The sequence below is a fragment of the Ranitomeya variabilis genome, chromosome 8 (assembly GCF_051348905.1).
Source record: "Ranitomeya variabilis isolate aRanVar5 chromosome 8, aRanVar5.hap1, whole genome shotgun sequence".
NCBI classification, from domain to species: Eukaryota; Metazoa; Chordata; class Amphibia; order Anura; family Dendrobatidae; genus Ranitomeya; species Ranitomeya variabilis.
The window spans coordinates 53,961,622-53,976,005 of NC_135239.1; the positions used below are offsets into that span (position 1 = coordinate 53,961,622).

Here is a 14,384-nt window from a genome sequence, read left to right on the forward strand (position 1 = left end):
ATAAAATTCATAATTCAAGTTGATAAGCATTCATATACATTGCACATAATGTGTTATACAGTAGCAAACTTGATTAAATAATTTTAATGCAAGGACATAACATAACCGTAGAATGTAATCACCGTACTATCATTGGATGGCAGGCATATATTTAGGAAGGAGTCAGAATTGTGCTGCAGTACAAAACTATCTATTGACTAACCTCAAACCATAGTCCTCCTATTCACATTGAACAGCCTATATATTGATCATACAGGCCATGTGCCATGGTGATTAGAACTACACTGCCCAGTACTCCAATTCTATTTTTTTCTAATTACTTCTGAGTGGTGGTATTAGTCTGGAATTATCCTATATTGGGTGCCCCCATATGTATAACATTTCCTTCAGAAATGGGTCTATACTGTATATTCTTCGTGTTGTATTTATAGGAGAGATACAACCTGCAATGCCAAGGAATCTGGAGGGAAGCTATGAATATCACAGATAAGCTGTGAAGAAGCACTCGTTCAGGCAGAGTAGAAAAGATGGAAAGACATTAGAAAGCTGCACATAGGACATCAGTCTTAGTCTGAGAGTGTGGTTTACATTACAAAAAAAAATCAGAAAGCCGTGTTCTCTGATCCTGATTTGTGACAGCAGGGAAGGAGTTTCTGACAGTGGACATAAAGACCCACACCTCCTGATTTGTGACATAGCATCCCAAAAGGGAGAGGTAGCACTCGACAGTAGTGATGAGCGAGTGTACTCGTTGCTCGGGTTTTCCTGAGCACGCTCGGATGTCCTCCGAGTATTTGTTAGTGTTTGGAGATTTCGTTTTCATCGCTGCAGCTGAATGATTTACAGCTACTAGCCAGCCTGAATACATGTGGGGATTCCCTAGCAACCAGGCAACCCCCACATGTACTCAGGCTGGCTAGTAGCTGTAAATCATTCAGCTGAGGCGATGAAAACTAAGTCTCCGAACACTAACAAATACTCGGAGATCACCCGAGCAACGAGTCCACTCACTCATCACTACTCAGCAGATGCATCTCCGACACAGTCAATAATTCTCAATAGCAGTTACTGTGGCAATAGAAAACACTACTATGGTTGCGAGCTTTATAGTTTTTCAGCTTATGTGGGCATTAATGCATTTTTTATCTCCCCAGAGAACCCCTTTAACTATACCAAACTGCAAATTTTGTTTGTTAGAAGTCAAATAGAATCATACTCTTAGTTACATTTGCTTAAAACCATACTGGGCTTCTATTCTGTGCTCCATGGGCATAATGCATCCTATTATTCCTTACAAACATAATATCTTATTACTTCCAATCCTCTAACACAGATCAATCAGACTGTTTGAGAAAAGAGTCTCAGAGAAGTACGGCTGAACATGCTGCACCTGATGCCTGCAATAACCAGCCTGGTCCAATGGAAGCTGAAGGAAAGGGGTCTCGGCAGATAAAAGGCAGTGATCTCCTCCACCAACAATTCAAAGCGCTTCTTATAAAACGCTTCCAACATGCAACTCGTAGTCATAAAGACTTTTTTGCCCAGGTAACGTTCTCTCTCCCATCTTTGCTACCTGCCTCCTTCATTCCTTTGTTAATATCACATAACCACACCACAATTTACTTCAGTGCCAACTTTGGCCGGACGGTTGGGTTTCCTCATTTGGGTTTATTTCCTTATATATGCGTTTGGTCATGGTATTTTGATTCGAGTGTGGTCCATGATGGACATGTGAAATTGACCTTAGGTGGTAATAGACGTACCGTATATTTTAATCTGAAATGTTGTGTTTAACTTATGCTACTTTTGGTAAGTGCTCATTTTTCATGAAAAAATGTCTAACATTAGGTAAGCTGCCATTATTCCCTCTTTATCATTAATTGCTCTCTTCTGTTCATTTGTTAAAGAGGTTGTCTGACCGCTAATATTTATGGCTGATGAAAGTGTGGTGATATTTTGTCAGGTTTTTGAAATTCACCATGAAAATTGCCCACAACTTTCTGTTAAAAACTTGTTTTATGGTTTTCTGAAAATCCCACTAACAAGTGGCTGTAATAATCTGTAACAAATTCAAGGCATGCTGCAGATTATCAAATGTTCACTATGCTGTAAAAATAAGGTCGATTTTCTCCACAGATTTAGAAGCATAAGGTGAAGTCTTTGGCAAATCTGCTGTAAAAGGCTCCATGAATGGGCACACCATTGGAGAAACTGCTGGGCAAACTGGTTTAGCGATTCTTGTAAGCGTGCATGCTTTGCCTGCTGTTTCTCTCTCCTCTTTTCCCAGTCACAACGAACCATTTTCTACCACACAATGAAGGTCACGGGACACTCATTGTCCTGATCATCTTTGGGACTGATACTTTTCATACATTTATCCCATAAATACCATTGGGAAGAATGCCCGTTTAACTCTGCATGGTGGCATTGCTGGATTGTGAAACATCTGAATCTCTCCTGTATTGTGGTCTTTCTTGTGAACACTAATCTTTTCTCTAACACTCTGTTTCCTTTTCCTTTCCGCAGATCGTGCTCCCCGCCAGCTTTGTGCTGCTGGCCCTTATTTTTACTCTTATTGTTCCTCCCTTTGGTGAATATCCCAGCCTAACACTTCATCCATGGATCTACGGACAACAATTTATTTTCTTCAGGTCAGAGGAACCTGTAAAGTAGAGATGTCCTACATTTCAATCCAGAGATATGCAACATGGCATCTAAAAGCCATAGTCTAACTTCCATGTTTTCATGCAACACCTAAAAAAACAATTTCCATAGCAGTTCGATTAATTAGCCCTAGCTTCTACTCTTTGTAGATGACATTTTTATAGTGCTACTCTGAACATGAAGGGATTCTCATGGAATAAAACATTGAAGGCCTAAGCTTGGTAAAGGCTGGTCAATGTCTGATCAGTGTGGGTTCAACCTCTGGGACCTTCGCTGATCAGTAGAATGAAGTAGCGAGCTCCAGACCTCTGTTGATTTCAGTTATCAGTGTTAGTGACTTTGACAACTGATGCCATCACTTTATAGGTGTTTTTCAATATTATAGGCCTATATAGTATATCTAAAAGCAAAACAAAGAAATTGAAGCTGAACATCAACCACCTGTTTACACGAGTCACGGCATTAGCCGTCAGAGGTCTGGAGCTCACTCCTTCATTGTATGACACTAGAGAAAACACAAATAATTGTACAATTAGACAAGGTTAACAGTAAAAATATGTAATGTGTTGTGTGATCCAAATTATTTTGATCTCATACAGCAATAGCTGTAAATCGTAAATGACATATAGTAATGTGGACACAATGTATGGACCCTTAGGTACACATTGTGCACCTAAATTCTGCATCCAAAATCTTCAATGCGCCTTTATATAAAATCATTGGCGTCTTGCTATAAGAATGATTTATCCATTTCAGTGTTTGGCCATGTTCATACTGCATTTTTTTGTTTTTTTTGGATACACTTGGGAATGCTCACTATGTAAATGTAGACTTTTTCAACTATATTGAAAAGCATAGCCTACAAAACAAAAAAAATTAAAATCAGACATCTGTGAAACACGGTCTGAGTATGGACTGAAATGTCCGGACCGACTGTGGGTTTTTTGACCAGAAGTCATCATCACAGCCCATACTTGGACCACGCATGGTGGACATCTGGATTCTGCCTAAGGCTTTATTCACACATCAGTATTTTTGATCAGTATTTTTATGCCAATATCAGGATTGTCTACAAAACAAAGAACAGGCGTTAATCGTTCATAGTTTTTCTCTGTATGTTCCACTCCTGGCTTTGACATACAAACACTGATGAAAAAATACTGACCAATTACTGACGTGTGAATAAGCCCTAATGCAGAGGCATTGTACAAAAAAAAAAAATATTCAATATTTTAATGGGTGACATATGCAATTGTATGCAATATAGTTCAATAATTGTGTCTGTGTTATTTGCTACAAAAGAACAAAAATACGGAGAGCAAACGAAAAGGAAAATGGACATGTCAATGAGATGTTAAGGTTCATCTACACTGCTCGGTGCTGGCCACTCGGCGGCCTTTTAATAGTCTGTTTACACAGGCAGATTGAGCTTCAGATTCACGCTGAACTACCTGTAATGGATTGTTCTCCGCAGTACAGGTCCCATTTACACAGGATGATGTGCTGCTGAGATTGATGGTGTTTTCTGCAGCTAAAAAGATCATTTCGCCAGACAAAACAAGCGTTTTGCTTGTTCGTCGGGTGATCATCAGCCTGTTTGGACTGCCAGATTCTAGTGAAGTGAGCGTGCGTGCTCATTCACAAGGATCCTAAAGTGCAAATTCACCTTTAGTCCTTTATCTGTTCTTCAGAGCGTTAATATCCATTATTTTCTTTTACTCTTTCAATGTTTAATTGTGGATTATTAATTATTTAATTTATTATTTTCTCCCTATTACCCTAGTAATGAGCAGCCCGGCAGTGAGCACGTAGTGCCCTTGTCAAATGCATTCCTGAATAGTCCGGGCTTCGGGACTCGCTGTATGAAAGATCTGTCTCTGGGGTAAGTAATACAGTGAGTATGCTTTCTGGATGATACGTCAGTTTCCACGGTGCGTATATCTTACAATTTTTCCGGTGCGTATTTGCTTGCAGAAGATACCGTAGCATATAACTGTACCAGCAAAGTGAATGAGATTTCACTTGATCTCTTGGCCATTGTGGGTTTTTTTTTATACACTGCAGAAATTGACCTGCGTTGTGATTTTAAAATCATCAGCATGTGAATTTCTCCTTCCTATTGCAGTAATGATGCATTTTCTTTGCAGATTTGAACAATAGACTTGAATGAATTGTTGAAATTTCATAGATAAACGCATGTGCGGTTTTATTGTTCCCACTATGAATACCCAGTAAGACACATTTAATCCACAAAGACTTTATCAGTAAAGTTTTATGAAAGATAAATAAGTGAGCAAACAGCACCAACTAGTTTTATTTAAAACTTAAGCTGCCAAATAGTAACAAAAAATACCAAAAAAGGGATAAAAACACATGTTAAAATAACACAATTAAAAAAGTAAGTCATTTAATTAGTAAATTGGTACAGAAATTCTGCAGCATCGGAAATGCACCTTATCTGCACCCTTGAAACTGAGCTTAGCCTAATGCTTAGAGCACAACTAGATTAAATATTTAATAAATGATATGTGAGAATCTACAGGACTTTTTATTTTGGTTTTTTTTTTAGAAATGTTAGACATTTCACTCCAGATCCATATTGCTTCCTTAGTTGATTAATTTGCAATAATTCAACCCTTGATGTGATTTGGAGATTGTCTCATAGATGGTCTTTTTCAAAAAGATTTTTACAGGTAGTCTCCCCCCCCCACACAAAAAAAAAATGCCTTTTAGGCTTCACCCCTATAAAATCATACCAGCACTGTACCTGTTACTGATACATTTAATCTGAAAATAACTTTTAATCCATATACAAGTGAGTGGGCTTCAGTGCACCCATGGCGTGGACATGAGCTGGATGCACAGTTACACCCTCCCAATGTGTGTCTCTGGGACTGCCCTAGTTTGTGATGGACAGTGCTCACTCCTAGAGTGAATGCTGCCTGGCATGCTTGTGCATGCACTCCCATGCTGGCTGTGCCGGCCACGTGCACACAGTGGTTGTTCGCTTTCCATTACCTGGCTCTCGCCACTTGCTACATTTCTGGGTGTAGGAGCGGCATCAGCAGAGAGGAGCCATAAGTGCAACAAAGCCCAACATTTGCATATGGATTAAAAGATATTTTCAGTAGTAACAGGTACACTGCTAGTATGACTTTTTATAGGGGTAAAGTCCACACTGTGAAGTTAGTCTAAAAGCCAGTTTGAGGGTGACATACTTGCTTTATATTTAGCTTTTTTGTGCCACTTTTCTGTCCCATAAGTTGAAAGTGTTCAAAGTGTTTAAAACATGTCAAACTGAGAAAGTGAAGGAAAGAATTATGTGATAAAAAAGTCTTGTAATGCTCATAACCATTGTTAAAGGGGTTGTCCACTACTCAGACAACCCCTTTCAAATTCCTATGTTTCCCCTCCAGTAAAATAATAACACTTATTTTCACCTCCTGTGCCAGCACTGTACCAGTGGTGCCGGCATTGTCTCTCCTGGGGATCACCTCCTGTGCCAGCACTGTACCAGTGGTGCCGGCATTGTCTCTCCTGGGGATCACCTCCTGTGCCAGCACTGTACCAGTGGTGCCGGCATTGTCTCTCCTGGGGATCACCTCCTGTGCCAGCACTGTACCAGCGGTGCCGGCATTGTGTCTCCTGCGGATCATCTCCTGTGCCAGCACTTTTCCAGCGGTGCCGCCATTGTGTCTCCTTTGGATCACCTCCTGTGCCAGCACTGTAGCAGCGGTGTCGGCATTGTCTCTCCTGAGGATCACCTCCTGTGCCAGCACTGTACCAGCGGTGCCGGCATTGTCTCTCCTGGGGATTGCGTGACATTGTTATGTCACTCTATCACTGTGGCCAATCAGCGTTGGCTTCACTCTCTTCTGATGTAATTGACATCCAGAGGAAGTGAGGACTGTGGCTGCTCTCGCTTCCTCCAGATGTCTTGATCTGTCTGAAGAAGAGGCACGTGAAGCCAGTGGGATCGCGTGACATACTAATGTGAGAGCCAGTGCCGACACCGTTGGAACTGCTCTGGCACTGGAGATAAATATAAGTGTTATTATCTTACTGGGGGGAAACATAGGGATTCCGAACAGGTTCTCCAAGTTGCAGATAACCCCTCTAATAGCTTTTGTTTTTCATTTCATAGCAAGAAGTTCCCTTGTACAAACACATCAAATGAGTGGACCATCCCTACCGTGTCTCCAAGTGTAACCAATATACTGTTAGCTCATGAGTGGACTCCTAATAATCCATCCCCATCATGTACATGTAGTTCAAGAAATAAGCTTATAATGCTGCCGGAATGTCCTGAGGGGGCTGGAGGCCGACCGCCGCCACAGGTAAAAGATCACACCATTTCCTTCCCGCACCTGTACACTGCTTACCAGTTCTCATTTATTACATTTATTGGATTGAAAGAATAGCAATAATTATAAATCATGCTAATAAAAGACAGCTTTATGAATATTTGTTCTGGTCAAAAGAACTAAATGAATTTTTATTGCATTTCGCTATCTTCTCAGAGGATCCAGCCGAGCTTCGAGATTCTCCAGGACCTCACAGAACGAAATATTTCAGATTATCTCCTGAAAACATACCCCACTCTGATAAGAAGCAGGTGCCATGGACATCACATTGATGGATAGATATGTTTGACTCTAGTGCAGATCTGTCGTAAATTATCCGGTTACCTGTCTAATCCACTCCGGCTCATTCCTTTTTTGTGGAAGTTGCGCCATGAGTGTCGAAAGTTAATTATTTACAACATTGCTCAAGGTGCAGAATAGAGTTATCAGGAGCAAGAAGATTTTTAGGAAATATCTACTGGTCAGATATTACATCAGGGGGATTATCTGATGTGTGGACTAGTCCTGGTTAGAGGTGACCTTGGAGATAATGTTTATAATCTCTTGGATTATGACACTAGTATTTCGGAAACCTTAAAGAAACTCATAAAGGAGAAGTAGTTTCCATATATTAACAATGGTTTTAAGAAGTGATATATGATCAAGAGTCGCTAAGGTTGTAAAATATTCATGCAAAAATTGAAAAGTCTTTGTTCCCTCTAGTGGACCCAAAATATATCCAGAGACCAGAGAATCTGGTCAGAATAGATGCTATAAAAAATGGGGCTTTGGGTAACTAGGGAAAGGGCGGTTCCCCACTAGTTTTTTGTTTTTTTTTCCAGAATTTTTAAAGTTGCAAATGTAAAATAATAACGCCTTACAATACCAAAGACAACCTGTATAAAGTGTTCAAATAAGAATTCTATATTGTGCTTAAATAATACCGCCTACAAATGTCATACTGCCATAGAGAGCTGCTATTCACAGTGTAAATAATGGCAATGTAAAATGCCTAAATAATATTCCTATACGGTATTCATATAATATTTCCATGAACAGCCCACATAATACTAGGTCATGCCAACCCATCGATGACCCGCAATCACATGATGGGGGTCACCGATGGGCGGATTTCGGGCGCCATTGCCAGAAGTGCATGTTAAATAGGGTTAATAGCTGTTCCAGGCACATGTCAGCTGTTCAAAACAGCTAACATATGCCGGGAAAGATGTGGGCTCACCGCCGGAGCCCACATCAAAGGGAGGGAGTGCGGCATCGGCGTACTATTACGCCCAACGTTGTTAAGGGGTTAAAATTCTATTAAAAGGAGGGGAGAGGAGTAAAGAGCAGCTAAAGACAAACACAGACATTCTGCGGCAAGTTCTCCTGAAACGACCGTTACACTTCTCCATAGAACTTTATAAACACCAACTGTCATCTGGGAAAATATGTCTTCACTGAACACAGATTTTACCCATGAAATGAGAATGTTATCAGTCCAGGAGGACAAAGAAGCAGATTTCTCTGATAAGATATACTACAAAGTTTCTTATTTTCATGTGTACTGTTGAGTTATGGGGGAAAACTATTAAAAGCGACGGGTACTCTTTAAGTATAAAAAGAAAAAAAAATGTCTAAAAAAGGTGGACAACCCATTAAAGGTTACCAGTAATTAGTGCAAAGCGTGATTCTTTTCTTCCCTAATATAATAAAAGGTAAGTGGTTGGAAATAACCCGTAGTCATAGGGTATTGCATGATGTTATTTTTATGAATGTATTACATCTATATATGTAGAAAATTCATACCACCATGTCATTAACATATGCATTTACTTTATGGTGTTTTTTTATTGCTTTTAGTATGAAGAGCAAATATTGGGTCAATGAACAAAGGTGAGAGTACTATGTATTATAAACCCAAGCACTCCCATTCCTGTACCCCTGTAGTAAAGCTGGGTGATGTTTTCTTATAATTCAGCAGGTTGTGAAATGTTGGGTAAGATTTACACAGATTTCCTGTGAAGTGTGATAATATCACGCCATGCGAATATTGTGCAGATCCATTGGGTTACGCACATTGTGCCACCAGCTCAGTGCGCTCCTATGGCTGTGACCATTGTGCAGTGCGTGAAGTCGGGGTTTTACCGGCTTACATGAAACGGTAGATATTTTACAAAACACACGTCATTATAAAGCGAGAGTTATTACATTATGTGTGGTCAGGATTGACCTCTAGTGGTAGTTACGATAAATGTACCCTGTAAAAGCTGTCACATTCCAATGACGGGAAACATGGATTACACAAAGGTGGGGCTGGATTTGACAGACACGATAAATATTAGCTTCTACACACAAAATAAACATGTAGGATTTCAGTGTTAAACAATTGACAAGTAATTAAAGTCATTTTTACACTTACCTGACAAAATGTTCTATTCTGGTGCGTGCAAACACTCATCACAGGAGCAATGATTACTAAACCCCTGATGAAGGCTAACAAGGGTGAAACGGCTGTACGTCAGCTGAATGATGCATCATCTCTATGTAAAAGTGTTCTTCCCGTACTTTTCTCGTTCTGACTTGGATGTTACAATGCCAATTAACCTTTAGCCAATAGTAAGCAATGTAGTAAATAACAATTTTCGTTGTCCGTTCCCTATAGATATGGAGGGATTTCGATTGGTGGAAAGCTTCCAGTTCCTGATGTAGAAGGAGAAGACATCGCAGACTTTTTCAGGCATCTTGGTCAAATGACAAATGTATCTGGAGTAAGTAATTAAAGTATTTTCAGATTAGTAAATGAAGGGTTGCCACAAAGTTCCTGATCATTCCTGGTTCTGTGTCTGTGTCCCCGGCAGGGCCCTGTTACACAGACTGTATCACGAGAACTACAATTTTTCATAAAGAACATGGAAAGTGAGAACAACATCAAGGTACAATACTGAGTGACATTCTGATGTTTCCAGTAGAACATTCTGATTTCCGCTGGATGTCTCTGTGCTGTGTCCATACACTTCACCATGATAATTATCTCCAAAGCCCAATGGTCTCCACTGCTAGGAAATGTCATAAAATTAATTATACTGCCCGGCACAGATAATTGGGAAAAACAATTATTGTTGTTTATTGCCCTTTTATCGGCAGTGGTCCTACTGCATACATTTTTCGTATAATTTTCCTCACCGCAGCTCAGATCTTGGTGTCCTGGCTGCAGCGGTGATTTCATGGGGACTGTGCATACTACCGCTGTAGCCAAACACTGATCTCAGTGGCTGTACCACGATAGAAGTGATTGCCTGCAGCGGTGATGCACCTTGTTGATGTCATATCACTACTGCGGCCAAAACACCAAGAGCCGAGCAGTGCTGTGGAACAAGCCCTGGACCCAGGAACGGTGAGTACATGCTCTGTTATTTTAGAGAATTTGAGGTCCACTTTCCTGAAAGTGTAAAACCCCTTTACATAATCCAAAGAGATGGCGTCTGCACCTTTCTATTCAATGGCTCCGTTGGGGGGTTTCTATGAATTCCGTTTTTTGGGGATTTGGACAGAAACTTTGATGCTCGTGCTCAGAGTAAAGCTCAGGATAAATGTGTCAGGAATCTGGAGGAGAGCCTGTAATGCTTATAAACTGTATTAATAAATGTTACAAATAATGTCCCCAACACATTTCGTTATAGAAAGATGAAGTGTACATTATAGAATTATAGAAACCAAGCAGAGCAGACTAGTTTTGCAGACAGGGCTCCATCTAGCCGTGCTGTACTATTTCCATAACTCCTGTTCATTTCCATGGGAGATATGAATGAGAGCAGATCAGACTCTCTTTTGGCGGATGCCATAACTCAACCTCCAATGGTCAGAACCATGACAGATATCTTTGTCTCAGACATGAAAGTCTTTACTTGTGCTATACTTGGAACTGGGGCATAACAAGGTGCTTACTCTCTCCCAGGTCTGGTTCAATAACAAAGGCTGGCACGCGATGGTTATCTTCATCAATGTTGCCAACAATGCCATTCTCAGAGCCAACCTCGGAGAAGATAAAGACCCTGAGGAGTATGGCATAACGGCGATCAACCATCCACTCAATCTCACCAAGGATCAGCTGTCCGAGGTCACAGTGTAAGTACAGAGCGGGTACTTAGCAGTAAGTGTTGGGATTTACATTCTCAATATGTCCAGTCCTCTGCTTGACCTGCGAGCCTCACAATTTACATTCCGTATCAGTATGTGTTTGGAACGTGGGAGGAAACCACCACAATCACAGGGAGAACATACAAACTCCTTGCAGATGTCCTTGGTGGGATCAGAACCCAGGACGCCAGCGCTGTAAAGCCACTGTGGTGTGCACACATAACTAGTGCCCTACTATACTTATATGCTGCCACATAGTTGTCAGATACATAGTATAGTACAGTGCCCATATGAATTTCCTAATAACTATGGGACATGCCCCATAGCACAATTTTTATAACACCCTAGTAATGAATAATCAACGTTTATCACTGAATAACCTCATTAATGAGCTAAAGGAAGGTGAAAAATATAATGGTACTCAACTCCTGAACTGGCAGCATGATCCTCCATACACAGTGCTGCATCCCCCGTCCTTGTTCTGCCATCAATATTCAACATGACCACTGCAGCCAATCAGTTTACAGGCTAACATAACACCCCCATCTCGGCAGAGCAGATGCAGGACTTCGTATGGAGGAGCAGCACCGGTGCAGGAAGTAAGTATCAATTCATTTATTTATTTTTACATTTTTTTTCTCCTCCACCCATTGGTGGGTAATCGCTTTAAGAACTCGATGATCAAAAAAAATTAAAAAAATTCTCTGCAAACGTTGGTATCTTGATAAGTCTTTCTTTTCCAGGCTGACTACTTCGGTGGACGTGGTGGTAGCAATCTGTGTGATATTTGCAATGTCTTTCATCCCAGCAAGCTTTGTGCTGTATTTGATTCAAGAAAGGGTCTCGAGTGCCAAGCACCTTCAGTTTGTGAGCGGGGTGACACCGGCCGTCTACTGGCTCACAAACTTCACCTGGGACATAGTAAGTTACATACATTTTCCTTTTTTGTCACAAAGTGATATGACGATGACACATGATAACGCAAGGAAGAATAGGAACTGTTGCAATACTAAGGGTAAGTTCACACTAGGCTTTTTTCAGCGTTTTTTTTTTTTTTCTGCAACAAAACCTGATTCCTTGGCAGGAAAGAAGCTGCGGAAAAAAGCATGATTTCCTTGCCTTTTTTGTGCATATTTTGCTGCGGTTTTGGAATTCTAGATTTGTCACTCGTGCATACTGATTAAGTTTAGTGCTGGAAAAAAAAAGTCCTATTCCATAGAATCAGGTTCTGGCACAAAAAAATGCAGCAAAACGTGATACCTGCTTTTTGGTGCATTTTTGGTGCGTTTTTCACCACCCATTCAAGTCAATGGGTGAAAAACGCTGACAGACGTGACATGCTCTATGTCCCAAAAAAAACTGCAAAGCACAAAATACTGATGATAAAAAAAAACAATATGTGCCTGAAATTTCTGTAATCTCATAGGCTTTGCTGATACTGTAAAAAACAGCTGAAATTTGGTATAAAAGAACAGCAAAAAACACAGCAAAAACGCCTAGTATAAAGATAGCCTAATAAATGTCTGGCAAATGTGCATTCAGGAAAATGGGGACTCCATAACTCATCTAAGGGGTCTGGATCCTGTCCCTGGCTAGTGCCCACATGCTAAGTAGTAAATCAAAGCTTGGAGTCCACAAAATGCAGCTTGAAGCTCCAGGTACCAATAGTGATTCTATAACAGGGCCTCTACTGTAACTATGAAGAAGAAAACAGAAAATCCAGCAACGCAAGAAAAAAATATTTTAAAACATCATATTTATTTTAGATATTTAAAAATAATTGTAGAGGAAGAATTAAAAATACACATTAATGTGACGCGTTTCGAGCTGTAGAAGCTCCTAAGAGCAGTAATATGTATTTTTCATTCATCCTTCACAATTTTTTTTTTCATATCTAAAATAAATACATTTTTCTTGTGGGTTCCTGGATTTTCTTTTTTCTCCTTCATGGCTTAATTGCTCAGGAACCAAGTCTGAGGTCTCCTTTCCAAGTATTTCTCAATCAGGTGAGCTGAAGGTATTTTTGCTTTTTTTCCCTAGTGTAACAACGGCCATGTAACATTTAACAGGGTCTTATTTGCTTTGGATTCTTAGGCTCCCATCTTCCTTAAAGAAAAACTGTCAGTAATATCAACCCTCCTAACGTGGCTTTATGGGAAAGTTGAATAAAATTAGACCTTGTTATCTTTGTCCTGAAGTTTTATTCCAGATAAATCACGTTTTTCTTAATATGTAAAATGAGCTGTTCAGATCTATGGGCCGGCCATAGATCTCCCCGAGAAACCGCCTCCAGAGATTATTTTAAATGAAAGGGGGCATTACCAGTGTGAGACATGTAATGACTGACAGTCTGCTCTCCTGATCTACATATCTCACACTGGTAACACTCTTTCATTTACAATAACCTCTGGAGGCAGATTCTCAGGGAGATCTATGTCCGGCCCATAGGTCTTAACAGCTCATTTACATATTAAGAAAAACGTGAATTTCTCTAGAATAAGGCATCAGATCACAAATATCAAGGTATCATTTTATTCAACTTGCTATGACCTACATATCCATGTAGTCGGCTTAGGAGTGTTGCTACTACAGTTAGATTCCCTTTAAGGCACAAAACCCAGGTACATCTTTTACCTCTACACCCACCATAGCTGCACCCTTGTTGAGGGGCTTCAGGTCCTTTTCTCCGTTAACACCATATAAATTGTGTGGTTTTCTTCTTGTATTCCACAAAGACCAAATGGCAGATGCGATGCAGGTCTATACAACAGTGTTTCTTAAAGGGGTTGCCCCATAAACTACACAGGATAGAGATAAATGCATGATCGCTGGGTCTACTGGACCTTCCCCTGATCTCAACAATGGGGGTCCCCTGTGTAAATGGCACATTAGTGAGCATATGCGACCACCAGTCATACAGTGAAGGGTGGGACTTTGGGACCCTTGTTCTCGTGATTGGATCAAGATATCGGACCCCCATTGATCATACATTTATCAGTTATCAGGTGATCTATAAGAAAATTAAGGTTTTATCTATCTGGACAATATTGGAATACTATTGTACAATGGTCACCTCTACACTTTGTGTCTCAGGCAAACTACGCCATAAGTGTCGCCATGGTGGTATTAATATTCATCGGTTTTGAAAAGAAGGCATATACTTCCGCTACTAACCTACCAGCGCTCATAGCTCTGCTCTTTTTCTACGGGTAAGTGCCACAGATTTGCTATTAAATTGGT

The 14,384-nt window shown here is 40.4% G+C and overlaps 1 protein-coding gene across 1 annotated transcript in view; it reads left to right on the top strand.

Moving 5' to 3' along the window:
* ABCA4 (ATP binding cassette subfamily A member 4) overlaps nucleotides 1-14,384 on the top strand; it is a 218,507-nt gene that overhangs the window by 183,672 nt on the left and 20,451 nt on the right. Inside the window, exons 29-39 of the mRNA XM_077277785.1 lie at nucleotides 1,334-1,545; nucleotides 2,527-2,651; nucleotides 4,448-4,546; nucleotides 6,809-7,001; nucleotides 7,185-7,279; nucleotides 8,868-8,900; nucleotides 9,670-9,775; nucleotides 9,866-9,940; nucleotides 10,963-11,132; nucleotides 11,888-12,065; nucleotides 14,238-14,353. Of these exons, the coding sequence (XP_077133900.1) occupies nucleotides 1,334-1,545; nucleotides 2,527-2,651; nucleotides 4,448-4,546; nucleotides 6,809-7,001; nucleotides 7,185-7,279; nucleotides 8,868-8,900; nucleotides 9,670-9,775; nucleotides 9,866-9,940; nucleotides 10,963-11,132; nucleotides 11,888-12,065; nucleotides 14,238-14,353 (1,402 nt within the window). The remainder of the gene's footprint in view (nucleotides 1-1,333; nucleotides 1,546-2,526; nucleotides 2,652-4,447; nucleotides 4,547-6,808; nucleotides 7,002-7,184; nucleotides 7,280-8,867; nucleotides 8,901-9,669; nucleotides 9,776-9,865; nucleotides 9,941-10,962; nucleotides 11,133-11,887; nucleotides 12,066-14,237; nucleotides 14,354-14,384) is intronic.